Source organism: Drosophila miranda, assembly GCF_003369915.1.
Source record: "Drosophila miranda strain MSH22 chromosome Y unlocalized genomic scaffold, D.miranda_PacBio2.1 Contig_Y2_pilon, whole genome shotgun sequence".
Lineage (NCBI taxonomy): Eukaryota > Metazoa > Arthropoda > Insecta > Diptera > Drosophilidae > Drosophila > Drosophila miranda.
The window spans coordinates 10379676-10393979 of record NW_022881614.1 but is presented as its reverse complement, the minus strand read 5'-3'; the positions used below and the strand labels follow the sequence as shown (position 1 = coordinate 10393979).

At 46.2% G+C, this 14304-nt stretch overlaps 2 protein-coding genes across 4 annotated transcripts; both read left to right on the top strand.

The window, feature by feature from the left end:
- Positions 1–112: 112 nt before the first annotated feature.
- LOC108159820 lies at positions 113–13109 on the top strand. Of its 2 annotated transcripts, none has more exons than XM_017293391.2 (7): positions 113–232; positions 9831–10065; positions 10130–10372; positions 10428–10522; positions 10593–12144; positions 12223–12461; positions 12527–13109. In XM_017293391.2, exons 1-7 carry the CDS (start codon positions 222–224, stop codon positions 12693–12695), a joined length of 2544 nt encoding a protein of 847 aa, XP_017148880.2. In that variant the 5' UTR covers positions 113–221; the 3' UTR covers positions 12696–13109. The 2 variants fall into 2 exon arrangements, with proteins under 2 accessions (XP_017148880.2, XP_017148879.2); XM_017293390.2 differs by lacking the exon at positions 113–232 and adding an exon at positions 9682–9756 and having other exon boundaries at positions 12527–12695.
- On the top strand, positions 1988–3853 carry LOC108159825. Of its 2 annotated transcripts, none has more exons than XM_033397982.1 (4): positions 1988–2160; positions 2218–2896; positions 2953–3077; positions 3135–3853. In XM_033397982.1, exons 2-4 carry the CDS (start codon positions 2873–2875, stop codon positions 3361–3363), a joined length of 378 nt encoding a protein of 125 aa, XP_033253873.1. In that variant the 5' UTR covers positions 1988–2160; positions 2218–2872; the 3' UTR covers positions 3364–3853. The 2 variants fall into 2 exon arrangements, with proteins under 2 accessions (XP_033253873.1, XP_017148887.2); XM_017293398.2 differs by having other exon boundaries at positions 1989–2156.
- Positions 13110–14304: the final 1195 nt, after the last annotated feature.

Here is a 14304-nt window from a genome sequence, read left to right as displayed (position 1 = left end):
ACTTGAATTCGTCAGCATATTTACGGTATATTTTTAAAATGAGACGGTATATTTTGGTATATTTCTGAGGGTCGCACGGTATATTTTAACGATAAATCCGCGGTCACACTGACTAGAATGCACCTGCAAGTCAAGGCCCAAAATAAGATAAAAGTGAACATGGATAAAATCAAGTAAAAATATATTAAAATTCAACCAAACACCGAGGACGGCAATTCGAAATGGGCTCTAAGTGAGTAAATTAGTAAAGTTTGCAAGCCAAATGAAAAACTTGACCTGATTGGGTGTATCTGTGTGTGGTCGGCTTTTTTGTGTATGTGGTGGCATTTTAGTGTTTGTTTTGAGCTACCGCCTACACACACCCACGCCCCAGCATGCGCATACACAAATGCCGTAGGAAGGCCACAACAAGCCGAGAAAACTAATCGATATTGATAAGATACAGGTAAAATGTGTATTGTTGAATGTCAAGGACTCAGACGGCATATTTTCCCATTGAAATGAATGCACTGTTTATTTGTTTATAATTTGAGGGATAATCTATCTCTGGTCGAAGCCCTGGAAACGTAAAAGATTCTCGAAATTCCCCCTTTTGGCTGTCACACGTAGAAACATATAGTATATGGAATATGCTGGGAATTCCCTTCGATAAACGGTGGAATCTACCTTGACTCAACCTTTTTGGCGGAGTACTCGTACTTAGATGATGTTGCAAATTGGTTTGAATAAAGTGAATTGTCATATCGAAGGCTAGCAAATGGTCGTAGCTGGTTTTATTCGATTTACTCGATTGATTGTTATATTATTTAACAAATTGTAACCCCTAATAGCATGGGAATCCATCCATTCACGACTCTACCTTTTTATACCCGATACTCAAAATGAGTATTGGGGTATATTAGATTTGTGGTAAAAGTGGATGTGTGTAACGTCCAGAAGGAATCGTTTCCGACCCCATAAAGTATATATATTCTTGATCAGCATCAATAGCCGAGTCGATTGAGCCATGTCTGTCTGTCCGTCTGTCCGTCCGTCCGTCCGTCCGTCCGTCCGTCTGTCCGTCTGTCCGTCCCCTTCAGCGCCTAGTGCTCAAAGACTATAAGAGCTAGAGCAACGATGTTTTGGATCCAGACTTCTGTGATATGTCACTGCTACAAAAATATTTCAAAACTTCGCCCCGCCCACTTCCGCCCCCACAAAGGACGAAAATCTGTGGCTTCCACATTTTTAAAGATACGATAAAACCAAAAACGCAGAATCGTAGAGGATGACTATATGTTTTAGAATTTAAGATCTCAACCAGATCGTATAATTATTATAGCCAGAATCAAGAAAACAATTTCATTCTTTCTCGCTCTGTCTCTCTCTAACACACAGGTTTCATGGTCGGTTTTGCCAATTGCAAAATATGAGTTTAAGGATCTCAGAACCTATAAGATCCAGAGCAACCAAATTTGGTATCCACACTCCTGTGATATCGGACCTTGACCGTTTCGTGTCCAAATTTCGCCACACCCCCTTCCGCCCCCCCAAAGGACGAAAATCTGGGGCATCCACAAATCTCAGAGACTATTAAGGCTAGAGTAACCAAATTTGGTATCCGCACTTCTGTTAGATCTCACTATAAAAATTTCGCCCCACCCTCTTCCGCCCCCACAAAGGACGAAAATCTGTTTCATCCACAATATTGCAGATTCGAAAAAACTAAAAACGCAGAATCATAAATAACGACCATATCTATCAGATTGCTGAATCTGGATCAGATCGGATCACTTTTGTAGCCAAAAGCAAGAAATCAATTTGCAGTGGCTACGCAGCGCCCTACGTCACGCTCAGACTGATTTCTGTCTCTCTCGCACGCACTCTTTGTCGTGTCGTTTAATATTAGCGGTGTCTGCCGGAGGAGAGCCATACTGACTAGGTATCGGGTATAAATGTAGAGTTGCGGTCTCCGCAGCAACTCACAACGTTCCCCCTCGTTGTAGGTGGATAAGTGTGCGGTGTGATTTTTTTCTATCTGCATTCAAAATCAAAACTTGTTTCCCCTCTTAATTATACCGGCTGTGATTTTGGGCTTAAAGATGGGTTGAGGGTCGACGGCTAGACAGTTTATAGTCAACCATAGATAGGCCATCATGTCTCGTAGATTAAGCGCAGTGAGTAAGACCAAATAAGTCGCCAAGATCCGCTTTGCGCTGACTAACATATTTTCCGTAGCTCTTTGTGATGCTCCTATTGCACCTGGCGGCATCGGCGCCCCCAACACAAGTGCCGCAAATTCGCATTCCCGGCTTCCAGCTCGAGCCCCTCGATAGCACATACTACCTCAGATACCACTAATTGGTCGATAATTGATGTTGACTGATCCATCTCATCCATTTTTCCTGGCTTCCAGCATCCAGCACCCGGAAGGCACTATCCGCCAGGACTGCAAGTCCAGGGTGTGATTAATCAGCCATTCCAAGAGCAGGGCACTTCGCTGGTGGTCACCTACCAGGCAGGTGCCAATGGTTACGTGGCCAAATATACTTATGGCAAGGGCCCGCCCACACCGCCGACCCAGCTGCCACAATTCCTCAGTCCCAATGCCTTGAAATCAACAGCTGGCTAGCGCCTACTTAAAAATAAAACCCTCCAGAAACCAATTTGTCTATAGGTTTGTTAAAAGAATTAACAAGTGTTCTCTTTTCAAAACAAAACATTTATAATAGGCCTCCAATTCTGATCTCTGGCCGTTTTATAGTATTAGTGTCTGGCCTTTGTTCAGGTTTAGTTAGCACGTTCAAGCCAGTTTTTGTTAAAAAATATGAAATCCTAAGCGTGGGCTTAACAGTTTCAAGCCACCAGCCACGGGCGAAGCATCATCACCGACATGTCTGCTACGCTGTTTAGTTCGGTGAGCCATTCACACAGTCGCTTCCCTCTCAAAGATCTTGCTAATCACTCACTCAGCTGCTAGTAATTCTAGTTTTTCTGAATGGGGCAATCGCGGCGCCTCGGCCTGCTCCCCTGCTTGTGCCGCGCATCGACTCCGAAGATTTCCAACTCGAGCCGGAGGATAACAAGTACACTTTGAGGTAGATAATGAAAAATAAACACCAGAGAATACACTCAAGAGACTTATATTCTCACAGGATATATTATCCGGATGGGACGACTCGTGAGGAGACCGTGGAGGAGATTGCTCCGGGAGTGTTTCAGGTCAAGGGCTCTTTGAGTCAGACGTTTCCAGATCAGGGCCTCGTCTTAGAGGTCTTCTATGAGGCTGGACCCAATGGCTATGTGGCCAAGTACAAATACGGGACGACCACGACTCCTACATTGGGGCTTCCTCCCAGTGTTCTGAAATCAACTGCCGGATAAAAACCAAACTCAAGAATAATTTGAAATAAAAGTGCTAAGCAAAAGCCAACTGAAAATAACTTTAGATTGTTCTGCGTTACTCTTGCATTTTTCACTGAGAATTGACAATGGCTCTAAAACTTTAGTCATAGTAGAAGCTTCTAAAACTGCTTGTTAATGGTTCTCAAACTGCTGTAACAGCTGCTGAACGGTCTCTCATTCTGTTAGGCTCTCTAAAAGCTCTTCTCTCGCTCTATTTCCCCTACCTACTATTTCTGCTCCCCCCTCAAACTGTAAACGATACATTTGGCATTGAAATTGTCGCGTGATCGATTCATAAGCATGTACATACCTTTTACACACCACCCCCTGTAACGTGCAACCACGATGTAGGCGAGATGGTCCTCTCAGCTTGGAGCGGTACGCTGTCAATTTTCCGGCTACTGGCTCGTCGGCCACGAGTGTGGTGTTCTTATGTATTTTGCTCCTAAGCTGAGGCCTACCCTATTATTATTTTTATTTATATTATTTTACATTTAATGCGTGTCACTAAGCCATTTGAAACCGGACGGAAAGCACAACACCTAAAACGAAAGACAATAACTGCACTGGTGAACGGACAACGAAAAGAATTCCTCAGCTGTGAGTGATGATTCCTCAGGAGTGATGTTCGCCCACCCTACCTTGGTCTTGTTGAGCCCGATAACACATGATTTGCTACAAGACCCCTTATATTATGGGGGACCTACAGGGGCTTGCTGCAGGAGATCAAACACTATAGCTTCACACATTATAAACATTTATTCATTGCTTATGACTAAAATTCTTGATCCCTTGTAATTAAGTTTATTCATCAGTTTCTCCCTTCCCCGAGTGTTGGCTACGACTTAATTTTAAATAAATAGAGTGAAGTAATGTAAATAAATAAGAAGCTTAGATTAGATATTTTTGAGAACAGATAATTTGAATAGGAATGAAAGCAAAAGAAATGTAAGAAATTTTAATCTGAGCATTCGCTGTAATGCGCGAGAGACGTAGGGAAAAGAATCAAGAGGAGAGCAATTATTTACGACTTTTTGATGCCCTCTCTTTTTATCCCACCAATTGGGTGTGCTCCCGTGACGAACTTCAGAGCGTTCGCCACACAAAAAAAGTGGAAGATAATTTATTTGTTTAATTAAAACGACTTACAGAAACCTCCATCGACGAAGCGCTTCCGATTTGGGCTTCTGAAAAGTAAAAAAAAAAGAACACACACAATTCGCACACACAAAAAAAGGGAAACGACGACCGAGTGGCTCAGGCAGGTCGAGCTAATTTTACTGTGATTTTATATCTCTCTTCTTCCCCCTCACGACCCTTCCGCATTCCTCTTTGCGGATCACCGGCGCTTATCGAGCACCGGTATGTGGGGGCTCGCCCTCAGCGGCAAAGTTAGTTGGAGAAAGAAGGAAAGGGATAGAGAGATCAAGAAGCCTAAATGAAGAGGGACAATGAAATAACCCGGGTAAAAATGCTTAGAGCATATGACTGTGTTACGTTATTTTTATACCCGATACTCAAAATGAGTATTGGGGTATATTAGATTTGTGGTAAAAGTGGATGTGTGTAACGTCCAGAAGGAATCGTTTCCGACCCCATAAAGTATATACATATATTCTTGATCAGCATCAATAGCCGAGTCGATTGAGCCCTGTCTGTCTGTCCGTCTGTCCGTCCGTCCGTCTGTCCGTCCCCTTCAGCGCCTAGTGCTCAAAGACTATAAGAGCTAGAGCAACGATGTTTTGGACCCAGACTTCTGTGATATGTCATTGCTACAAAAATATTTCAAAACTTCGCCCCGCCCACTTCCGCCCCCACAAAGGACGAAAATCTGTGGCATCCACAATTTTAAAGATATGAGAAAACCAAAAACGTAGAATTGTAGAGAATGACTATATCTTTAAGACTGCGGAATCTGAATTGGATCGTATTATTATTATAGCCAGCATCAAGAAAACAATTTCATTTTTTCTCGCCCTGTCTCTCTCTAACACACACGTAGCATAGGCGGCTTTGCTTAGAGTAAAACATTAGCGCCTAGATCTCAGAGACTACAAAAGCTAGAGCAACCAAATTTGGTATCCACACTCCTAATATATCGGACCGAGACGAGTTTGTTTCAAAATTTCGACACACCCCCTTCCGCCCCCGCAAAGGACGAAAATCTGGGGATATTCAAAAATCTCAGAGACTATTAAGGCTAGAGTAACCAAATTTGGTATCCGCACTCCTGTGAGATCTTACTATAAAACGTGTATCTCAAAGTTTCGCCCCACCCCCTTCCGCCCACACAAAGGACGAAAATCTGTTGCATCCACAATATTGCACATTCGAGAAAACTAAAAACGCAGAATCATAGATAATGACCATATCTATCAGATTGTTGAATCTGGATCGGATCAGATCATTTGTATAGCCAATAAGAACAAATCAATTTGCAGTGGCTACGCAGCGCCCGACGTCACGCTCAGACTGATTTTCTGTCTCTCTCGCACGCACTCTTTGTCGTGTCGTTTAATATTCGCGGCGTCTGCCGGAGGAGAGCCATACTGACTTAGTATCGGGTATAACCGTAGAGTTGCGGTGTCCGCAGCAACTCACAACGTTCCCCCTCGTTTTTTTCTTATTCTTGCTATTTTTTTGTTTCTTTTGGACCAGGCTAGATCTCTGGGACAATTTCAACTTCGATCAGCCACTAACTGCCGAACACTTTTTCCTCTCTGCCTCCTCCCCTACGCACGGGGTATGGACGCCTACGCGGAGCGATGAAACAAGCCGACGCGGCTGCCGTCTGCCGGGCACTAGTTGGCCTCTCCTCTCTAGCTCGCCGAATTCGCTCCGGCGAATTTCTATGACCTGCAGCTGGTTGTCGTGGACGACGAGCCTCCTCCAATTTCCAACCTAGGGAAATTTGCACACACAGAACACCTTTATACACTTCCCCCGGCTGTTTATACCCGATACTCAAAATGAGTATTGGGGTATATTAGATGTGTGGTAAAAGTGGATGTGTGTAACGTCCAGAAGGAATCGTTTCCGACCCCATAAAGTATATATATTATTGATCAGCATCAATAGCCGAGTCGATTGAGCCCTGTCTGTCCGTCCGTCCGTCCGTCCGTCTGTCCGTCTGTCCGTCCCCATCAGCGCCTAGTGCTCAAAGACTATAAGAGCTAGAGCAACGATGTTTTGAATCCAGACTTCTGTGATATGTCACTGCTACAAAAATATTTCAAAACTTCGCCCCGCCCACTTCCGCCCCCACAAAGGACGAAAATCTGTGGCATCCACAATTTTAAAGATATGAGAAAACCAAAAACGTAGCATTGTAGAGAATGACCATATCTTTAAGACTGCGGAATCTGAATTGAATCGTATTATTATTATAGCCAGCATCAAGAAAACAATTTCATTTTTTCTCGCCCTGTCTCTCTCTAACACACACGTAGCATAGGCGGCTTTGCTTAGAGTAAAACATAAGCGCCTAGATCTCAGAGACTACAAAAGCTAGAGCAACCAAATTTGGTATCCACACTCCTAATATATCGGACCGAGACGAGTTTGTTTCAAAATTTCGCCACACCCCCTTCCGCCCCCGCAAAGGACGAAAATCTGGGGATATTCAAAAATCTCAGAGACTATTAAGGCTAGAGTAACCAAATTTGGTATCCGCACTCCTGTTAGATCTTACTATAAAACGTGTATCTCAAAGTTTCGCCCCACCCCCTTCCGCCCACACAAAGGACGAAAATCTGTTGCATCCACAATATTGCACATTCGAGAAAACTAAAAACGCAGAATCATAGATAATGACCATATCTATCAGATTGCTGAATCTGGATCAGATCAGATCATTTTTATAGCCAATTGGAACAAATCAATTTGCAGTGGCTACGCAGCGCCCGACGTCACGCTCAGACTGATTTTCTGTCTCTCTCGCACGCACTCTTTGTCGTGTCGTTTAATATTAGCGGTGTCTGCCGGAGGAGAGCCATACTGTCTTAGTATCGGGTATAACCGTAGAGTTGCGGTGTCCGCAGCAACTCACAACGTTCCCCCTCGTTTTTTTCTTATTCTTGCTATTTTTTTGTTTCTTTTGGACCAGGCTAGATCTCTGGGACAATTTCAACTTCGATCAGCCACTAACTGCCGAACACTTTTTCCTCTCTGCCTCCTCCCCTACGCACGGGGTATGGACGCCTACGCGGAGCGATGAAACAAGCCGACGCGGCTGCCGTCTGCCGGGCACTAGTTGGCCTCTCCTCTCTGGCTCGCCGAATTCGCTCCGGCGAATTTCTATGACCTGCAGCTGGTTGTCGTGGACGACGAGCCTCCTCCAATTTCCAACCTAGGGAAATTTGCACACACAGAACACCTTTATACACTTCCCCCGGCTGTTTATACCCGATACTCAAAATGAGTATTGGGGTATATTAGATGTGTGGTAAAAGTGGATGTGTGTAACGTCCAGAAGGAATCGTTTCCGACCCCATAAAGTATATATATTATTGATCAGCATCAATAGCCGAGTCGATTGAGCCCTGTCTGTCCCTCCGTCCGTCCGTCCGTCTGTCCGTCTGTCCGTCCCCTTCAGCGCCTAGTGCTCAAAGACTATAAGAGCTAGAGCAACGATGTTTTGAATCCAGACTTCTGTGATATGTCACTGCTACAAAAATATTTCAAAACTTCGCCCCGCCCACTTCCGCCCCCACAAAGGACGAAAATCTGTGGCATCCACAATTTTAAAGATATGAGAAAACCAAAAACGTAGAATTGTAGAGAATGACTATATCTTTAAGACTGCGGAATCTGAATTGGATCGTATTATTATTATAGCCAGCATCAAGAAAACAATTTCATTTTTTCTCGCCCTGTCTCTCTCTAACACACACGTAGCATAGGCGGCTTTGCTTAGAGTAAAACATTAGCGCCTAGATCTCAGAGACTACAAAAGCTAGAGCAACCAAATTTGGTATCCACACTCCTAATATATCGGACCGAGACGAGTTTGTTTCAAAATTTCGCCACACCCCCTTCCGCCCCCGCAAAGGACGAAAATCTGGGGATATTCAAAAATCTCAGAGACTATTAAGGCTAGAGTAACCAAATTTGGTATCCGCACTCCTGTTAGATCTTACTATAAAACGTGTATCTCAAAGTTTCGCCCCACCCCCTTCCGCCCACACAAAGGACGAAAATCTGTTGCATCCACAATATTGCACATTCGAGAAAACTAAAAACGCAGAATCATAGATAATGACCATATCTATCAGATTGCTGAATCTGGATCAGATCAGATCATTTTTATAGCCAATTGGAACAAATCAATTTGCAGTGGCTACGCAGCGCCCGACGTCACGCTCAGACTGATTTTCTGTCTCTCTCGCACGCACTCTTTGTCGTGTCGTTTAATATTAGCGGTGTCTGCCGGAGGAGAGCCATACTGACTTAGTATCGGGTATAACACAACGTTCCCCCTCGTTTTCTTTTCAACTTACCCAAACGGGTGCGCCGTCGAAAGGGTGTATTGCAAGGGTATCACTATCCAACGCCTCACTGCCTGAGATATATTTCCTTGTCGTTATTTAATTTAACGACTCTCTTCTTTTTTTGAATATTTAAAATCCGGCTGCCACTTTAGAGAATGAACACCATCCAATGCTGTCGACCAGGCTTGGAATGCTGCAATGGCGTCCAATGACATCTATTTGTAGCCTCTCTTCTTGTCGAACTTCGACTTCGAACCCGCTCTCCTTTCGACGAGGAAGTCTGACCTGGCTCTGACTCACTCTCTGATCCCAGGCCCTCTTTGCCGACTGTTAAAGAGAATTTCTCTTGCCTCTCGTTAGATGGTGCCTAATTTTCGGCGGACCCCAAAAACCGTACACCCCAACGCAACTGCAGCGATAGTAAACTTACAAACAAACTGACGCTTTCACCTCAGTTCTCAGTGCGTTTGGTGCAATTCCACCTTTAGGTATACTTCCAGCAGCAGCTACGCTCATCTACAGACGTGAGCAGAATGGTGAGCATTATTCAGCTCTCCCCTATCACATATCACAATTGCGAGTCGAGTATCAGGGAGCAGCACCGACGGACCCGACCAGGCCAGACAGTTGGCATTCTGCCGCGGTATTGGCTTGTTGACTTATCAATCGGCAGCAGGCAGCAGGCAGCAGGCAACAGCAGCAGCAGCGACGACGCGGGCGTAGATAAGCTGCCACGATGCAGCGTTAGTCTCTTCTCGGAATTGCCGAAATAGATTGCTGTCAACGCAGCAACAATGTTTAAAGATTGACGAAGGCACGGGCTGAGCCACGGCCACAGGCGCTGGCGGCACTACCAGCAGCCACAGAAGCGCTTAACCGATAGATGCCACAGCGACTCATAAACTGTGAATTTCATCTGACGATTCGTTTCGTTCTGTTTTGCTATCTCTTCCACAGGGAAACAATGATTTTGTTTGTCTACGACACCGAGTGCCTGAAGGATGAGGCGGATGATCCGATTAAGGCGGTGCTCTACTTCCATCCCAGCTGGGTATCCGACTACCAGAAGGTGGCCCTCTGCGGACAGCTGATGGGAACAACGTACTTCCTCAGGGACTGCTTCTTCAAGCCCCGTGTTTTGGCCCTGCAGAATGGAAAGTTTGTGCTCAAGGAATTTGGACGCTTCACCCTGGTGAGTGGAGAAGAACAAAAAACAAAAGATAGCAAGATCCTAATTTCGTTTTTATCCCTTCCAGGCCGTCGGAACGGATCGGAATATTAGTGATGAGAACCTGGAACATCGCGCGGAACTGCTGAGCTCTTTGCTTAAGTTCTTTCATCGTGACCTGCAGACGCTGTACGACCAGTACGCGCAGCCTCCAGCCCTGAACACCAGGAATCTGTGCGACAAACTGTACCAGATCTTCGCGACATATTTGCCCATGATGCACCGCAACGGAGACACATTCCAGAACGTTCCTAGACTTCGCATGCCCAAGGTGAGTGCGAAACTTGCACGTTGTATCTATTTATTCATCCCCTGGCTATTTCCAGACCGCCAGTCACATCTTCCTGGAGGCCATACAGGTGCTGCAAAGTTGCCAGGAGACAAAGGGCATTCTGGGCGGAGTCATTCTCTATCACAACAAGTAAGACGCCCTGTCGGACACCGACTCTTGTCTGGTTGCTAATGCCATCTGTGTTTTCTCGCCTCTGCAGGGTGGTGGCCTCGCAGCTGAGCGACGTGGTGACCAAGAAACTGGTCCTGACCGATCCTCGTCACATCCGCAACGCCGCAGAGCAGCTGACAACGCAACAGTTTCACGTTCCCTATGGCGTTCAGATGATGGTGGTCTACTTGGATCAGAAGCAGTATCGACAAATGGTTGCGGATGCACAGCGGGCCCAGAACCTGCTGATGATTACGTCGCAGACACAGAGCGGGATGCCCTATCAGAGTGCCAAGCGGAAGCTGAAGAGGGACAAGTCCCTGATATTCACACACATTCCCGAGGACGAGGCGGCCCCGGTGGAGCCTTTGGCGACAATGCCAACAGCCCGACCCAAGTCGATGAGGCCCACGTTCCTGCCCCTGCGGCACAAGAACATGCACAGTAGGGAGCTGCCCGAGACCAGCACTGGGATCAACTTTGACGAGACCGACTCGTATCCCGAGTATATTGGACGCACTAGTGTGTGCAACACACCCATGACGGAGAACAAGGTCCTGCCTGTGGCCACTGTGATGTCTATCTGCGCCAATCCCGAGGAGGAGCCAGTCGTCAATGATTGCTCCAACTTTAGTGGGAAGGCAGAGTCGCGCCGTCAATCCCTGAAGGCGGATGTCGAGAAGTTCTTCTCGAACTTTATTATCAATCCGAGCAAGCAGTTTACCCGCCGCAAGTCCTCCGCTGACCTGCAAGACGCCCTGCGAGCCATCTCAAAAAAGATATGTAGCTTTACACCAAACTTTAGACCGGATGTCAACCGGAATGGGAGCGGCAACGGCAGTGGCAGCAGCAGTGATGAGCTGTCTTCGCCCTCGCCCGACTACTCGGAGTACGATGAGAATAGCAGTGCCCGGACCATCAACGACCCCAAATACCCGGTCTTTATCGCCAACGGCAAGCAGATCTCGCGCAACCTGTTCCATCAGTTTCTCGATCAGTATTACAAGCTGTGGGGCGTCGCCAGTGCGCAAGCCCACCACGATGCCGAGCTGGCCGCTCTTGTGGCCGAGTTCCAAGAATTCAACAAGGAAGTCAAAAAGCTGGACGAGCACATGCGTCAGCAGGCACTGGCTGAAGGTTCGGACGATCCGAATCTCAATCTTGAATCCCGACAACTGGTCAAGTCGCCGATGGAAAAGAGCGCCATGAGTCTCCCTCTCAAGCCAGCGGGTGATTTGTGCTTCGGAGAGCCATCTGCAGCTGCTCCCCTTCAACGAGGCGCCGGACGGAGCGGAGCTGGTGCCGTGCCCTTGACTCCCCTCATGGCCAAACTCTCGGTGTTGGCCCTCAGCGAGACACCTTCCATCGAGATCCTGACGCCTCTGACTAGCAGCATGGCCTTTCCATACCGCAGTTCTATGAAGTGTGAGGACGCAATGGTCGCCTTTGCTGCACTGTCCATTGTTTCGGTGAATCCAGCTCCTAGCCTGGCGAATGGCATGCAGCGTACGGAACTGTATTCCTGTGGACAGAAGAACATGACGTTGCTCCTGCTCATGGAGGAGGGGACCTCGCAGAAGCAGGACGTTGTCCAGAAGATGGTGAGTGGAGCTGCATACGCCTCCTACAAATTCTGATTGGAGCGAGTCCTAACGCATCTCCTCTTTCCTTTTGTTTAGTTTGACATTTGCGTGGCGAAATTTCCCCACATGGAATCTCAATTGAGTCAAACACTGAGTGTCAATCTGGAGGGCGATATGCCTGATTACAGCAACTACAGCTTCATGTGCGTGGATGCCAAGTGGGATGTGCTGGAGCGTAGTGGACCGTGGAATTCGTTGGAGCTGAAAGTTGTCGAGAGCATGCATACCGCTGATGCCGATGGGAAGCACGGTGGGCTGACGGACTTGATTTTACGGTGAGTGTTTCACGAATGCTATCCAAAGATCTCATTTCCTTATTTGCATTCCTTGAATTTTGTAGATCCCAGGATTCCGTTTACTATGGCCACAAGTGCGGACGGACAGAGTTCTACTACAAGGAGCCGACCCACCAAATCAACGGCATACCACCGCCCTCGGATCCAGTAAGCAACATACAGAACCGCGCCAAGGCGCAACTGGAGCGTGACCACTCCTACATGCTATTCTAGGACGTGGCTTGACATGAATGCTCATAAAATAACTAACCGTACAATATGAATACATATTGAATAATCGCATGCTTCACCAAAAACAAAAATTGTTAATTGGGGCTGATGCCCACACAATATGCCAACTTTATGCCATCCGCTGTTACTTACTTTGCCATCCCTAAGTGTCCCTGACCGTCCTTTGGAAGCCTCTTGAATTGTGCTTGGAGAACCAAGAATTATCTACCATCCTGTCCATATCATAAAGTGAACAATTTTAAGCAAAAGTTTTACTTTTTATATGAATTTTACAAGACAAAAGAAAACTTCTTTGAACGATTTTAAAAACGGGTCCTCTTGATCTCCTTTTGACTACCTTTTTCTATGCACAATTCAAGCGGCTTGTGCCTGGCGGCGGACCAAAAATAATTTAAACGAGGTGGAACGTTGTGAGTTGCTGCGGACACCGCAACTCTACAGTTATACCCGATACTAAGTCAGTATGGCTCTCCTCCGGCAGACGCCGCTAATCTTAAACGACACGACAAAGAGTGCGTGCGAGAGTGACAGAAAATCAGTTTGAGCGTGACGTCGGGCGCTGCGTAGCCACTGCAAATTGATTTCTTGCTTTTGGATTTTTGGATCAGATTCAGCAATCTGATATGGTCGTTATTTATGATTCTGCGTTTTTAGTTTTCTCGAAACTGCAATATTGTGGATGAAACAGATTTTCGTCCTTTGTGGGGGCGGAAGGGGGTGGGGCGAAATTTTGAGATATACGTTTTATAGTCAGATCTAACAGAAGTGCGGATACCAAATTTGGTTACTCTAGCCTTAATAGTCTCTGAGATTTGTGGATGCCCCAGATTTTCGTCCTTTGGGGGGGCCGAAGGGGGTGTGGCGAAATTTGGACACGAAACGGTCAAGGTCCGATATCACAGGAGTGTGGATACCAAATTTGGTTGCTCTGGCTCTTATAGGTTCTGAGATCCTTGAACTCATATTTTGCAATTGGCAAAGCCGACCATGAAACCTGTGTGTTAGAGAGAGACAGAGCGAGAAAGAATGAAATTGTTTTCTTGATTCTGGCTATAATAATTATACGATCTGGTTGAGATCTTACATTCTAAAACATATAGTCATCCTCTACGATTCTGCGTTTTTGGTTTTATCGTATCTTTAAAAATGTGGATGCCACAGATTTTCGTCCTTTGTGGGGGCGGAAGTGGGCGGGGTGAAGTTTTGAAATATTTTTGTAGCAGTGACATATCACAGAAGTCTGGATCCAAAACAACGTTGCTCTAGCTCTTATAGTCTTTGAGCACTAGGCGCTGAAAGGGACGGACAGACGGACAGACGTACAGACGGACGGACGGACAGACGGACGGACGGACAGACAGACATGGCTCAATCGACTCGGCTATTGATGCTGATCAAGAATATATATACTTTATGGGGTCGGAAACGATTCCTTCTGGACGTTACACACATCCACTTTTACCACAAATCTAATATACCCCAATACTCATTTTGAGTATCGGGTATAAAAACAGACTCCTCTCGTGCGAGGAGTGCAGCTTTCAGCCAGCGAATTCATTTGCATTTGTTTCATCTTTTGACTTAATTGAGA

Excerpts from the sequence above, each read along its gene's own strand:
- LOC108159820 (XM_017293391.2), top strand. Across the intron at positions 10,523-10,592 it reads GTCATTCTCTATCACAACAA|GGTGGTGGCCTCGCAGCTGA; the intron begins GTAAGACGCCCT and ends TCGCCTCTGCAG. Across the intron at positions 12,462-12,526 it reads CTGACGGACTTGATTTTACG|ATCCCAGGATTCCGTTTACT; the intron begins GTGAGTGTTTCA and ends TGAATTTTGTAG.
- LOC108159825 (XM_033397982.1), top strand. The coding sequence starts at position 2,873 with ATGTCTGCTACGCTGTTTAGTTCG. Across the intron at positions 2,897-2,952 it reads CTGCTACGCTGTTTAGTTCG|CTGCTAGTAATTCTAGTTTT; the intron begins GTGAGCCATTCA and ends TCACTCACTCAG. Across the intron at positions 3,078-3,134 it reads GATAACAAGTACACTTTGAG|GATATATTATCCGGATGGGA; the intron begins GTAGATAATGAA and ends ATATTCTCACAG.